General features: G+C 39.5%; 1 protein-coding gene across 3 annotated transcripts; it reads right to left on the bottom strand.

Annotated features, from left to right (window-relative positions):
* Window positions 1-7,925: 7,925 nt before the first annotated feature.
* LOC123445659 (sulfite exporter TauE/SafE family protein 3-like) lies at window positions 7,926-13,889 on the bottom strand. 3 transcript variants are annotated; one of them, XM_045122675.1, is made up of 13 exons: window positions 13,610-13,702; window positions 13,378-13,487; window positions 13,188-13,289; window positions 12,127-12,327; window positions 11,973-12,037; window positions 11,829-11,859; window positions 11,680-11,753; window positions 11,518-11,604; window positions 10,554-10,604; window positions 9,175-9,393; window positions 8,566-8,659; window positions 8,351-8,491; window positions 7,926-8,267 (listed from the first exon to the last, which is right to left on the bottom strand). In XM_045122675.1, the coding sequence occupies exons 3-13, from the start codon at window positions 13,240-13,242 to the stop codon at window positions 8,182-8,184; spliced, it is 1,104 nt and encodes a 367-aa protein (XP_044978610.1). In that variant the 5' UTR covers window positions 13,243-13,289; window positions 13,378-13,487; window positions 13,610-13,702; the 3' UTR covers window positions 7,926-8,181. The 3 variants fall into 3 exon arrangements, with proteins under 3 accessions (XP_044978610.1, XP_044978608.1, XP_044978609.1); XM_045122673.1 differs by lacking the exon at window positions 13,378-13,487 and having other exon boundaries at window positions 13,188-13,347; window positions 13,610-13,889; XM_045122674.1 differs by lacking the exon at window positions 13,378-13,487 and having other exon boundaries at window positions 9,189-9,393; window positions 13,188-13,347; window positions 13,610-13,889.
* Window positions 13,890-14,322: the final 433 nt, after the last annotated feature.

Raw genomic sequence — 14,322 nt, 5'->3', positions numbered from 1 at the left:
GTGGAGTAATAGTAATAGGTATAGGTAGGACTCGACCTATTTGTTTATGGACGTGATGCTTATATACACATGATCATTGTCGTGAATATCACATAACTATCCACTTTTCTATCAATTTCCCAACAGTAATTTGTTTATCCACCGTATGTTGTTTTCACAAGTATCAATGATTTGAGGTTTTTCATTCGTAGAGTGTATGGTACAAGGACACATCAGGGCTATGCGGCATCCGCCATACAACTGAGGAGTTCCATCTCACTATACGAGATGACTTCGTGAAGTGCACGGTAGTTTAATCTCACACTACCAGGGTTGTCATGGCCGATACTTTTTCTGAAGCTATACTATATATTGCTACATTTGAATAAAAGTTGCCACATGCAACAAATACGTCAAAGGTGATTTCTTTTTCTTCTTCTTCTTCTTATTATTATTTTTTTCTTCTATATTAGGCAAATTAATTATGTATTGATCTTTTGTTTACTCTCATATATATTTGCGTGACATCATGCTTACGTTATCTGTTTACTTATAACTAGCGGGGTGACCCACGCATCTGCGCGGCTAGACTTCCTATCTTGATGGTTTTCGCTAACTTCGTCTTTCGGCTGCTTGAAGTATAAAATAATTAACTAAAATACATATCTTCTTACAACCTTATAATCTATGCAATATATATTTCCATAATTGGTATGAATTTGTTGCTGAAGATTTGGTTGTCTACAATGACTTTATAAGATCCTGGGCCTATGTCGGAGATATGCAATGCCATAGGCTTTGGTATTAATCTTTTGTTTTGAGTGTTCCAACCTTTTACATCCATTTTTATTTAATTTCCACCTAATATATTTTGGGAATTTTGAACAAAAAATCTAAACATTCCTTACTTGTATCCATACCTTTTTATTTGTTCCATCACATGCTTCAACACCGGCCATATAGTATTTGTATGTTTAGTTAGTACATTGTAATATATTCGGATATAAATATATGTTCTTCCATGTCTTCTCATCATAGCGTGCATATCTATACCGCTTCTCACTTTCAATGGATATAGTCAGTGAATGGTGGATTTTTTTCTAAAATATTCTCTCACTCGGGCTCGCCGGAGCTTATCACCTCCGATGATGCCAATTTATTTTGAGTGTAATTGTATTTTTAAGGAATTAAAAATATTTATTACATATTTGACATGCATTTGTGTGCTTTATATGACATTCAATCAATAATAGATATATTCTGTATTGTTTTCTCCATCGGTATTTATTGATGTTAAACTCATTGGTGTGTGTTAGAAGATGACTAATGGCACTAGAGTTTGTGTCCTATAACATGAAACCATTTCATGAGTAACTTAATGTCTAAATTTATGTCTTCTCCCCTAATCTGCCTCACCACTATCTTTCTTGCAATTGCAATTCTAGATATAACAGTAATACAATATCATGCACGTCCATCTTCCATGCATGCTTCTAGATGCTAGTGACAATGTCCTATCACCCTTCCTATTTATGTTGTAGTCCAAGAAACTGTTGGTGTATATTCATTGAAAATGGTATTAAATTCTTCCTTCTCGAAGATTGTCATAGAATCTTTTCTTTGTCCTTGTTGTCCCGCGCTAACTTATATTTGTAGATTGTATTTGGATTACAATTTATTGGAGTTTAATTTTCATATTCAATTTTACGGGTTAATTTAAGCCCTATAGTTGAGTTCTATATAATGTAACTATACTTAATAATCAAATTATAATTTATTTTCATTTCATGTTCAGTATTGTTGGATAACTTTTATATTTAAGGCCTATATCTGTATTTTATACTTATTACAACTTTTATTTAATACTTTAGTTGTTATTCATTATTTGCATTCACATATAAATCTAGTTGTACTCTTTGTCTATCAAAGAATTGACGTATCTAGTATTTGGTGGCTTGTCTGTTTTTCTTTATTTTTTTTGCAGAACTATTTTTCTTTGTTGGATGGCTGTTTGCATGTGAACATACTGGCCAAATTCTGCTGCTGCATCTACGTGTGCTATGTGTATGACGGATAGGCTTTGTAGTAGTATTTCCTTGTAGGTGAGAAGAGTTACATGCGCATGTTTTCTTCCTTTAGAAACCTTCTTGCAAATATATTTTCTAAAATGCGTACATGATCTAGTTCGTAACGTGCCTAAATTAGACTCTGCGTGTGCGTGTCATCTCCGTATGTGTTTTTATTCCGAAGGGACCGTCCCAAAGTTTTTTGAAAAAAATAGAATAGACCTTCTCATGGTTTCTTTAGAAGGTCTTCTTAATGTGTACGTATTAATGTTAGACGTGTCAATGATGGTCGTGTACATGATATTATTTTGTAAACAGTATATGTTGTTTATTCTTATTTTACGGCTGCCCGCGTGGGATACATAGCCCGCGTGGGATGAGCCCTATGGAAATCGGACTCTGACCCATCGCTTTGTTTTTATTTTTTAAATCAACTCATCATTTTTTTTTTTTGCAGTGGACTCATCGTGTTGCTTGGCAGGTAGAAACGTTACTGGATTTGTAGACATGAATATGTGACTATTTATTGCAAGAAAATCACACCCGTTCTTTTGAGGTCTTTTCTATAGTTATATATCTAGGCCGTTCGTTTTCTATCAACTGATATGCTGTTCTTTTAACTACTCCCTACTAGCATGTTACCTTCTTATTTAACAAAATCTGATCAATTCCCGCAGTAGATCCTCGCTTTGCAAAAACAACGGTATCGCTAAATCTTACTCTAGGGATATCATATTGAGCACAAACCATGGATTTACAATCATTGTTTGTGTAAAACTTGAAGAAGATTGTCATTCCTATTTTGATATAGGACTTCGGCCAGAAATTTCTAAGTTTTATGCATTGAAAGTTGGCTCTAAAATTGCGCTACACCTAAAAGAGCCCGACCGTATGATAAATGCTAACTTCCCCAGCGACATCATCCGTCCATACTTTGTTGGAAGTAAGTGTTCTTTCTAGTATCTGAATGTTGACTTGCATAGCAATATCAAAGTAGTTGTGTAGTATTTCAGAAACCAATTGGGATATCTTAAATCTATTCCTACCTAGTAACTTGTAATTACCAACACACTACTCTTCTGCCTTGCTCTAGATGCATAATCACTATCCTCCCACTGCTCTACTCAAGACAGAAAGTGCCTATGCCGCCGATATTCCGAAGGTGGCTAGTGAGGTTGCCAACAACTGGAAGCGGACAAAGTCAGAAACACAAGCACCCCCGGCAGGCCTAGACTTCATCACCAGCCTCCCCGACGATATGTTGACAGTAATCATCTCCCTCCTCCCAATCAAATATGGCGCGCGCACAACCGTCCTCTCCCAGCGGTGGTGCCCCTATGGCGGTGTGGCCCTATCAGCCTCATTAACAAGCACATGCTTTGCAATGGCTATCACAAACGCTTGGATGCATTGTCCTAGATCCTCGGCACGCACTGTGGACCAATAAGAGGCCTTACTATGGGCAAGTTCCGTTCTAATGGCAAGGACCAAACCAAGCTTCACGAGTGGTTATTATCGACTGCCCCAGATTAGATCAAAGAGCTCACTTTTCATGATGGACATATGCGCTTGCTGCCACCCTCTGCGCGCCATTTCCCCCAAATTAACATCGATCCCGCTCTTTTGCTAACTGAAGCACCTCGAGCTCCTCGTCATATGCATCCCCAATGATGACATGGAGCACCTGCTCCACGAGAGTATTGCGCTCGAGTACCTTCATCTTCAGGCAATCAATGGGTTGAGTAGCGTCCACATAGCCTCCATGAGTCTCCGGACAATTTGTGTTTACTGTTAGTGCTGCAACAAGAGATCACACAAGTTGAATCACCAAATGCTCATTGAGTACGTGCCTTTACTTGAGAGATTACTTGTAGTTGATCAACAAGGTCCAACAAGAATCAGGGTCATTTATGCACCGAAGCTGAGAGTGTTTGGCTACTTGTTAGCCAACTTCTCCGAACTAGTTATTGGATCCATAACCGTCCAGGTACAACTGTCGCCTTCTTCTCCTTCTTGAAATTAACATTTATTTTTCTCTATTCAAAATGTTTGTCTGTCATTCAGAAAATGAATCCAACAAGCTCGACCCAGTATCCGCGTACAGTGAAGATCTTGTTAATAGAATCTATCGGCCCCGACTTGGACCAAGTTGTGAGATTTCTGAGATGCTTTTCGTTCCTGGAGATGCTATATATCGTGGTAATGATCCTTTCATTTTAATTATTAACCACAAGGAAGTTCAATTTTGGGAACCCTGCAAATCAAATAGGCCGCTTGTGTGTCCAAGCACTAATACCTTGTCTTCTTTTGCAGATAAGATTCAGACAGGTAGTGGATAATGTGATACAATATAATAATCCCATTGAATGCCTCGATCTCCATCTCTCAGAAATTATTTTGAACTCCTATCGGGGGACCTTACCGTAGATTATATTTGCCAGGTTCTTTGTTGTGAGAGGAAGTGTCCTAAAGATAATGAGATTTTCCTACATTTACTCCGCAAAAAGAATGGCTTGTTGATCAGCTCCGGCGACTAGGAAATAATGGAAAAGGCTCTTCAGAAGCTCAATTTAATTTTGTTACTTCAACTGACAGACTATTCGAAAGTCATTATGTCAAGCCCATACATGACATGTCAGTGGCAGATCCCTTTGCATAAATATTGAAGTGGCGAAAATAGTTGTAATATCAGCATGAACCCTCACGTGTTCAAGTTCAACTGATGGCGTCTAGGGTTGCATGACAAAGTTTCTGCATAAGCTGAATTTTATTTCTATTATCGGTTTGAACCTTGTAATCTGCGAATTTGAGTCTTGTAATTCTGGAATTTGAATCTTTGTACTATTTCTGTCATTTATGATACGATCGTTCAAATGGCATCGTATGACTCATATTTTGGTAGTATTATTTTTACCTTGGTATCTAATGTATGATTAATATCTGGACCTTAATATCCAATTGACGATTAATATCTAGTCCTTAACAAGCACAACCACGACTGAGGGTATCCTACATGGCTCCAATGGCCCTCCTAGGAGCGGCCGTCGACAAGCGCGAGTTCACCATGCATGCCGTAGTGGACACACAGAAGGTTCACATACGCGGCTCTCGGTGGTGTACACCAACCATCCGATCTGGGTGGAGAACTCCTAGGTTATGGACCTGTTGCTTGACAAAGACAAGTACAAAATGGTCTGGTTTGACCTTGCGTTCCTCGTGGCACTCTGCTCTCGCGTACCTCTACATGATCTGCTCCCCCCCCCCCCCCCCCCGCGCACAGTTTGCCAGCGGTTGGGGCCTGCCCATGATCATGTTCGGGGCTCCATATGCATGCGGTTGCGCCACACGCGTCTCCCCATGTAGTTACGTGCTCCACGACAGAATCACGCGCTGCAAAAAATGCCATCCGGACGTGCCGGTTTTACAGGACGTCTGACATTCACTTATACCCGCGACCATTAACCATAGTCTCTTCACGTTTTTTATGGTGCCCCACAACACAAAAAGCACACCCTCAACCGACACAATAAGCGGCGCTCCAATGGAGTTCAGCGTGCATAATGTGGACACCCATTTGAGGAGCACAAACCTCAGGTGGTGTACACTGACGACCGGGACGTGGTGGAGAACTCCATCAACACCATGGAGCGGTTGCTTGCTACGGATGACAAGTACAAAGTTGTCGGCTTCGACCTCATGTACATCGGCGATCATGCCGGGCATGATCATAAGGTTGTCGTTGCCCAGTTATGCGTATGCCATCACGTCCTCCTCTACCACTATTGCCTGGCCACAAAGCCTTGCGAGCGTTTCACCAGGTTTGTCAACAACCTTGACTACATGTTTTCTACGGTGTACACCATCAATGATCCAAAGGTGTTCAAGACTTCGAGCTTGGCATGCCAGAAGCTTGTTGACATCCACGGCCACTACAAGTTCTAGGGTAGCAAGAAGGACAAGGGCTGCCATGTTGACCTCGCCGTGGCCATCATCGACCCCTACTACAGAGACTTGAAGGCTGAGTGTGACAAGAATAGGCTTGTCTAGCACAATACATGGGTGAAGATACTTGATGAATATCACATCCAGGCCATGGAGGAAGCGTACACATGGTACGAGATGTTTAGGCGGATCATTAACATGAGGAAGTGGCACCTACCTAAAGACGGCGAGGGATCGAGCCGCAAGTAGAGCGGTGGCGGAAAGTGTTACAAGAAGTAGATGATTTGATGACCGTTTCTCATAGTTTATTATGCATGTAATAGTTTATTAAGGTGTGGGCCAATTCTATCTGTGTAGTCACTTATGTATTTGGATGCTTAATTAGGTTATGTAATCATGTTGTTATGTGTGTACTTGTTTATTGAGGTTTGTCAATTTTACATGTGTAGTCACTTATGTATTTGTATGTTTAATGTGTTTCTACAATCTTGTCCTTCGTTTGTGTTATTTTGGCTCATCCCACACTATTCATCTGAGTTATGATACATATGTTGTTTATCACACACACATCTTCATCTGTGCAACCGTTTGTGTCAAAATTGGCTCATCGCAAACAGTTCATCCAAGCAACGGGTCTATCGCCTATCGCACACATCTTGACCTGGGTGATCATTTATGTTATCACAAACAATTGATCTGACTCACCTATATGTCGTAGATTGCACAAAAAATTATCGGAATAATGGTTGGTGTTTTGTTTGATCAGTGCAAATAGTTTATCCGAGTGAACTGTATGTCATACATCGCACACACTTGTATTCAATTAACCATTTGCATTATTTTGGTCCATCATAAATAGTTTGCGCGGGTCAACTGTGTGTGTAGATCGCACATGCAAATCTTTTCTGAATCGTATTTGATGGATCCACACACAGTTTGTGTCATTAGCGGCGAAGCTTGAACTATACCATTTGTGATTCATGCATTGCACACAGTTTCGTCGAAGGGTCTCTAATTGATGTGTAGCTTTGGACCATCCTGCAGTAGTGGATGATTGATCCAACAACAGGATAGTTGAATGAGGAAATTATGGCAACTAAAAGTGGTGTCAAAGGTGAGAATCTTTTTGTGGAGGGAGATAAAGGGATACCTACCATGTTCTGAAGAGCTTGACATACGTCAGCTGATGGACCAAGGTACTTGCAAACTAAGCAACCATGAGAAAGTGGCTTTGTTTTATATGCAAATGTCTGGTTACCATGCTAAGCTATTCTAGACTGAGACGTCTGATCATTTTGTGCTCAAAGTGCCGAGATTATACCCAGGTTCATGGATGCATGACATCCGTGTTGGTGCAGTTATCAAAGTAGAGGAAGTGCCAATTGATTTTAGTGTTATGGTGCATATGGAAAAGTAGAAATACTTATGTAACTAGGGACGAACAACTTACACTCCTTGAGCTTCAACCATTGCATTCTCATCTTGCTACAGTAGTGGGCCTTTCCCCATCTCCAATTGGTTGAAGGATGGTGAATACTAGTGGATCTTTGAATTGCAATGCCCGAGAAGATACATCATTAGAGACGAGAAAGGAGAATTTATTGAAGCGAGATGCTCAAAACATGCTAATGTTGAGGAACATTTCATTCAAGAGTGACTTGCCTGCCATGAAGCTTCCGAGGTAGCGGTGTGATAGGACTTTCACATGCAATTAGTCCGGATATATTGAGTTAGTCAAGGTATGGGATGATGGTCGACATGTTTGAATGTAGGAGATACATATTCTCTTGGAACTGAAGGAACTGTGCTTTATTTTTTGAATTATCAAGGTTATATTATTAGACGACAAAATACTATAACACATCAATGTGATGAAGAATATTTGGTTAATAAATGGAAACACAAGCTCTAAATGTATCATAAGTCACAAGTAGCATAAGTCCACTAGAAAAGATGTTAGTTGACTGATTGGAAACAATAATGTGTTCATGTGTTTATCCATCTAAACGTACATGACATATAATCATGCATTACATTGTGTGATGAAAAAAAATACTATGTTAGGACTACTGGATGAACTTTTGATATTCCATCCCTTTGATTTAACTTGACATCTACAAATAACCATCATAGTGTTCCATCCACCCCAACTACACAATGCGTCACACTAGTCGTATGTGTGAAGCTGCATTTCCTATGTATCAGACTTGCAAATGCTGTGAAATCCCATGTACTCATGTTGCGCCATCTTGTGATTGATGTTTAAGATACCAAATCCACCTGCAATTTAGAATAGTTTTGAGTTTGATACGATGTGAGGTGGATGGTTGTAGTGAAGGGATTCAGTAGAGAGAAATTGGTACCTAGAGGAATCAAACCAATGAATATCATGAAGGACAATATGAAAATGATAAGCGATGCCCTCCCTAACCAATTTATCACTTTCCTTGCCACACGCTGGCCAACGATTGCAGCAATGAATGCCACACATGTGAACACGAGAGCTACACAAATTGCACCATGTTTTTAATAGCAATACATGGTTACCTTAGAAGGATCACAAAAGAAGAGACAATACCGTATGGTATAGGGAACCGGTTCAGGAGGTAGTATTCTACGACAGCTATGGATGATGAAAACATCATTGCAAAGGTGGCTGTAGCACTTGAGACCTGGGAAATACACACATGTAAAATATGTGATGAATATATGAAAACTAAAGGGTACAACTCGACAGTAAACATTTTATAATTTCTTAACTAGTCAACATTGTAGTAAACAAAGAAAAAAAGTAAGCAAGAAATGTGATGTAGGGGTATAATATGCAGTAAGCACGTGACACAATTAACACTGAGACGATGTAAGCATGCAAAGCAGTTGATAAACATTATGCCGCATCATTGTAATTGCCATGTTCATCGTTGTCAACAACACCCTTGTCAACAACATCATTATCAACTACACCGTTGTCAATTGCATCTCTATCAACTTCACCATTATCAGTGGCACTCTCGCCATAATTATCCATCTCAATTACATCACTGCCAACCACACTGCTTATTAGACTCTTATGCTGTAAATGTGCACTACTTAACAAAACAAAACATAAATAGATTGCCATCAAATGGTTGTAAGTGAAAAACATGATTGAAGTAAGTTTTGGATATGAACAAATAAAAACATAAACCTGCGGAGGAATACCAAGCTCCAGGAAAAGTGGTCCCATGATGACGCCCCCACCGAGGCCAAGAAGACCGGCGAGGACACCAGCGCTGACACCAAAGAAGTATATTAATACTATATGGGATTTTAAGCTAGCCTTTGTATTTGCCCTTGATGATATCACTCTCTTTCCCTGCACCAAACCTACTGCTTGATATACGGACACTCCAGCCGACACTGGGATCTGCTTACTTACCCAGTAGGAAAAGAAACTATGTTAATGTAACACATGATCATGGTAATATGAGGAAGTGACACCAGTATGTCAAAGTTTAGTTCATATGATACAAAATGTAAACAATACAAATACCATTTTTTTGTCGCTAATCATGTGATGTACGTCGACAAATACAAATCAAAGGAAATTATATCCAAAAAGATAATAGGAATGAATTGTCTTTAAGCTATAACAGATAATGGTTTTATTCATGCAATTAGTTAGTGGCATGAAAATTCCTTGAACACTAGAATCACCTAAAATTTGGAACTATGAATCAGTTTTTCAATTTCGCAAGTATGACCGATCAATCTGGAGCAGTGGTCATGGAGTTTATCCTATGCGACGTATCCTATCGGAGATTGTATTCTGGACTGTTGGAGTTGTACGAGCTCATATCTATGGTGTGTTGGTACCTTCAGTGGCAACGACGACAATTCCTTCAGGAGAAGATATTTTGTCTCTAGAAAGAACTGCGCCCGTGGCCCTTGTGTTAGCTTAGCTCCGAAATTTGCTCGTACAGCGGAGATCAAAACCACGTCTGAAGCCAACAAGTGGTCGGTGTTTTTATCTACAGTAGATAGAAGATTTTAAATGTTGATTCATCATTTACTGAGGGTGACTACGCATGCTCATGTGGACCTCTGATCCGTGATCATCGGGGAAGTTTCACAACGTATCCATGGCAAGACTGGCACATGTAGCTGATGGGTTCACAATAGAAGTAACTGCCTTTCTTCAGGGTCTAAACCTAGTAAGAAAGACACGATGCTCTAATCTTGTGGTGAGATTGGACATCACGGCCGTGGATACTATACACTGCAATGAAGGGTATTCTATGGGGGCAACGCCCATTCTTGATGGTTGTTGTAGTATTTTACTATATTTCGGGAGGGTTACTATTAAGCATTGTAGTAGATAGGCAAATTATGTAGCTCATGTTGGCTAGATGCTGGACGTGCAAATAAACCTTCTCTTTGGGTTGATGCCCCGCCTGAGTTCATGGTAACACTGTTAGCGGAGGGTGTAACTATTAATTGATTAATAAAGTAAGCCTTCCCGTAAAAACCGAAACAATTTTTCATGCAAGATGGTTGAATAACGAAGTGAAGAAAGTTAGAAAGAACCTGTAATAAGCTGAAAACCCAGTACATCGTGGAGCAAGTTGCCGTGTAGTTCTGTATGAAGGAATTAACATAATCCAAATTTTAATGTTAGTGTTATGATTTCCATAGAAAATAATTCTAACATCGGTATTTCCAGGTTTCCCAAGAAACTATGCAACTTTTTGTGGATTATCGTAAAGTCATTTATTATTCATTTGTTACTCATATTCTAAATGACGAGATAGGGAAAACAGAGCATAATAGTGTGGAGTATCATGTGTTATTTATAGAACTACAACCATATTATTCTTCTAATTTCAATTAGATGTGTCACTTCTTAAAAATAAGTAGACATATAGCCTTTTCTTTCTCAAGCATGCATGCTTTTTGTTAGTACTGCTAGTGTCTCCCTATACACAGTGCCCTCCTAAGTAAACAAACTACTGATCGAGTATGGTCTTTTTGTTTGTGTACTTCAACTTAGACGAAGAAGGTAGACACTGAGAAGGTTACTACAATGAGATGTTGATGAATAAACCATGTCACACTCCACTAACAGCCTGAGGCTAATACAAAAACTTCTACCATTTACTGTTTCCAATGTGTTCTCTAAACGTTAGTGGACAAAAAATCTATCAATTGTAACAGTGTGGCTATTATAATTAGAAAAAATGTTATAAATCTCATGAAGCATGCAGTGGTACTAATTTCACCGTGTTTATGCACTTGATTCTGAGCCGGTGTGGACATACACAGAGGGGTCTTTGGATGTTAACATCGGTCTGTCACCACCTTTCCCAATATAAAATCTCTGTGTGCAGATTCAGGTTGCTTACTCATATTCTAAATGATGAGATAGAAAAAATAGAGAACAATAGTGTGGAGTATCATGTGTTGTATATAAAACTTAATGGAGGTTGACATGTCTAAGTAAAGCACCCAATCATTAAAAAAATTATAGTATACAAAATAATTAGTTTCTCACCATGGCGACTTGAAGTGTAAGGATTGCTACCCAAACAAAGATAAGAAGTCCAAACTCCTTCCAGTAAATGTTCTTCCAAATGGATACCTACAACATCAACCGTACTCTAGTCTTAGTGTCTTACACACAATGCTTGAGAAGATTTCATGGTTTTCACTTCACCGCTTCATCCGAGGGGGCTCTTGGCTCTGCTATGGCGTCAGATCCGGTAGGCGGTGTGTACTCGATTTCATCACCTAGGAAATCAAGAAGATATAAGCGATAGTTCTATGCACTTAATGAATGCTGACTAATAGGTTTATTGATGTTACTTGATTGCTTTGATTTTTTCACCGCTGCCTCCTGAAATATTAAAGCAAATTAATGAGCCTATAAACACCCTTAAGGATTTGTACTGTGGAAAAATGTAAGGGAAAAAACAATACTAGCGAGAGGATGTTGAAGAGAAGTAGTACCCTTTTCATTAGTGTCTCTTTCTTCCATGTTTCAACACCCTTTAGAAAAGCTTTAGTTGAAGTAACTGGAATTCATGTTTGGAATACATTGTGAAGTCAGCTACAAGCTAGAAAGGGTAAATTGTTGGCGTAGTTTCAGGACAGGTTTGAGAACCTAGAGAGAGGATGATGAAGAGAACTGTGACAAGCCAATCGGGGAATATCACATTGCAAATAACCCCAATGCTGACCCCCATCATAAGCATGGGTTGTATAAGCAGGGCTAGATCATAGTCTATCATTGGCATGTTCAAAGTTGGGTGTTTCAGCTTGAGGTTGCAGTACACGGTTGAAACAGCAGCTCCAGTGATCATACCTGTGGAAGAGATTCCAAGAAACAATCATAAGAGTAAAGTAAATTTTTTTTGTATTATGGTATATATGTTAACACAAAATCCATGTTTTTTTGCGGGGAAAATCCATGTTCAATTACTGAATAAGATAATTGAGACGTATTTTTCATTTTAATTACAGAAGGGAAACTGCCTGATTTATTTTGATCTAGCTGCTACGGCAATCTACTATGTGGCAGATGTGTAAGACACTAATAGGTCATTTTGACCATCTAATTTTCACTTGAGTTCGTTCCAAAGGTATTTTGGGGCGATGTTTCTAAATTAAGATTGGAGAACATCTCAAGTCATAACTAAAACCTACTGCCACGGTTCGTAATTAGACCACTTACTACAAACTATGAAGTCGTATATTTGAATGTCTATATATACATATAAAATTAGATTCTTGAGGCGGAAATGTATCATTAGTTTTGCTGTGAATTCTTTTGAAAGTGCACAATTTTGTAGAAATAAGTACAAAAGTATTGATCAAAGGTACATGCTGAAAATCATGCAACCCTCTAAAATGTTATCTATAGAAAGGACTTTGCGTCTTCTATTTACTAACATAGTTAATACAGTAGTAAATAATGTGCAAATGTTGCAACGTAAACACAAAGCCAAGAACAATAATACTTTTCTTTCAAAAGAAAATAAGTATGGTACTCCCTCAGTTTCTAAACATAAGTTTTTTTAGAGATTTCATTAGAGAACTACATACGTGAATCTACACTTTAAAATGTGTCTATATACATCCGTATGGAGTCCCCTAATAAAACATCTAAAAAGACTTATGTTTAAAAACATAGGGAGTAGAAAACTAAATGAAGTGCATCCTTACATTTTGACATCGCAGTTGCGGACTTGGTATCAAAACCAACAATCAACGTCAGCATCGGCACGAAGATCCCACCTCCACCTACCCCGCCAATGCTACCAAGCGCTGCACCGAAGAATCCAATGAATGACCCCAGCACAGTTCGCCATCCGGCATTCAAGGTCTAAGTACAAGAAAACCAAACAAAACACACCAAATTAAGACGGCAGATATCAATTACTAGTGAGTCGTGCGCCCGAGAATAAGCCCAGAACGGTTCACCACGTCAAGAACTGTCCATTTTTAGTTACAACATAAATTCTCCTGGACAAATGAGTTCTGACATCACATATAGTTGAACAAACTGTGCAAAAATACAGCTTGAATGATATTGACTGAAACGACATAAGGAAGAAGGGCTTTTTAATCTCTATCAATATCATTACCGGCCACACGTGGTGATGAGCGGTTCCGTCCAAGCTGACCGGCTTGCGCAGGGAGCTCGCTTCCTCCGGCGCTGGTGCAGCGGTGCCGGCGAAGGAGAGGCCTTTGTCATTGGCGGCAACGGCTGTGGTGGCCACCATGTACGTTATGGCCAGTACCGTGACCGCACACCATTTCCTTCCCATTTCACGACCCCCTGGAAATCCCAAAGGAAGGTGGCAATCCCTGAGTTTGATGGGTTTCTCAGAAAGTTTGCGTGCGCAAGGAGCAAGATAAAAAGACTGTTTTGCCTGCCTTTTGAAGCGAGCGTGTGGAGCTGCATCAACTTGGCTACTAACAGAATAGTTTATTTTCGTGTGGCAACTGGGATTATATTAACTAATATTTAATACTACGTCTAGGCACACACTGCCTGACAGAAGATTTCCACATCTGCTCGAAGCATGGGCACGTGATGCATGTAACTTCGAGCTCCTCTATAATTATAATAAAAGGTACATCGTCCAGCTACCGATTGCAGGGATGCCAGAAGATCAGGCTAGTTTATGGGTCACCACATGCCTTTTGAAGGGAGCGTGTGGAGCTGCATGAACTTGGGTACAGTCAGAATGGTTTCTTTCTGTTTGAAAACTGGGATTATATGAATTGATACCACGTTTAGATACACATTGTCTGACAGAAGATTTTCACAGCTGCTCGAAGCATGGGAACTCGA

This window comes from Hordeum vulgare, chromosome 3H (genome assembly GCF_904849725.1).
Source record: "Hordeum vulgare subsp. vulgare chromosome 3H, MorexV3_pseudomolecules_assembly, whole genome shotgun sequence".
Lineage (NCBI taxonomy): Eukaryota > Viridiplantae > Streptophyta > Magnoliopsida > Poales > Poaceae > Hordeum > Hordeum vulgare.
The sequence above is the reverse complement of the archived record's forward strand: the minus strand, read 5'-3'. Positions and strand labels throughout refer to the sequence as shown.

Coding starts and splice junctions, on each gene's coding strand:
- LOC123445659 (XM_045122673.1), bottom strand. CDS start 13,792: ATGGGAAGGAAATGGTGTGCGGTCACGGTACTGGCCATAACGTACATG. Junction 11,605..11,679: donor GAGCCCCCTCGGATGAAGCG/GTGAAGTGAAAA, acceptor TTGATGTTGTAG/GTATCCATTTGGAAGAACAT. Junction 9,394..10,553: donor GGGTTTTCAGCTTATTACAG/GTTCTTTCTAAC, acceptor GTAAGTAAGCAG/ATCCCAGTGTCGGCTGGAGT.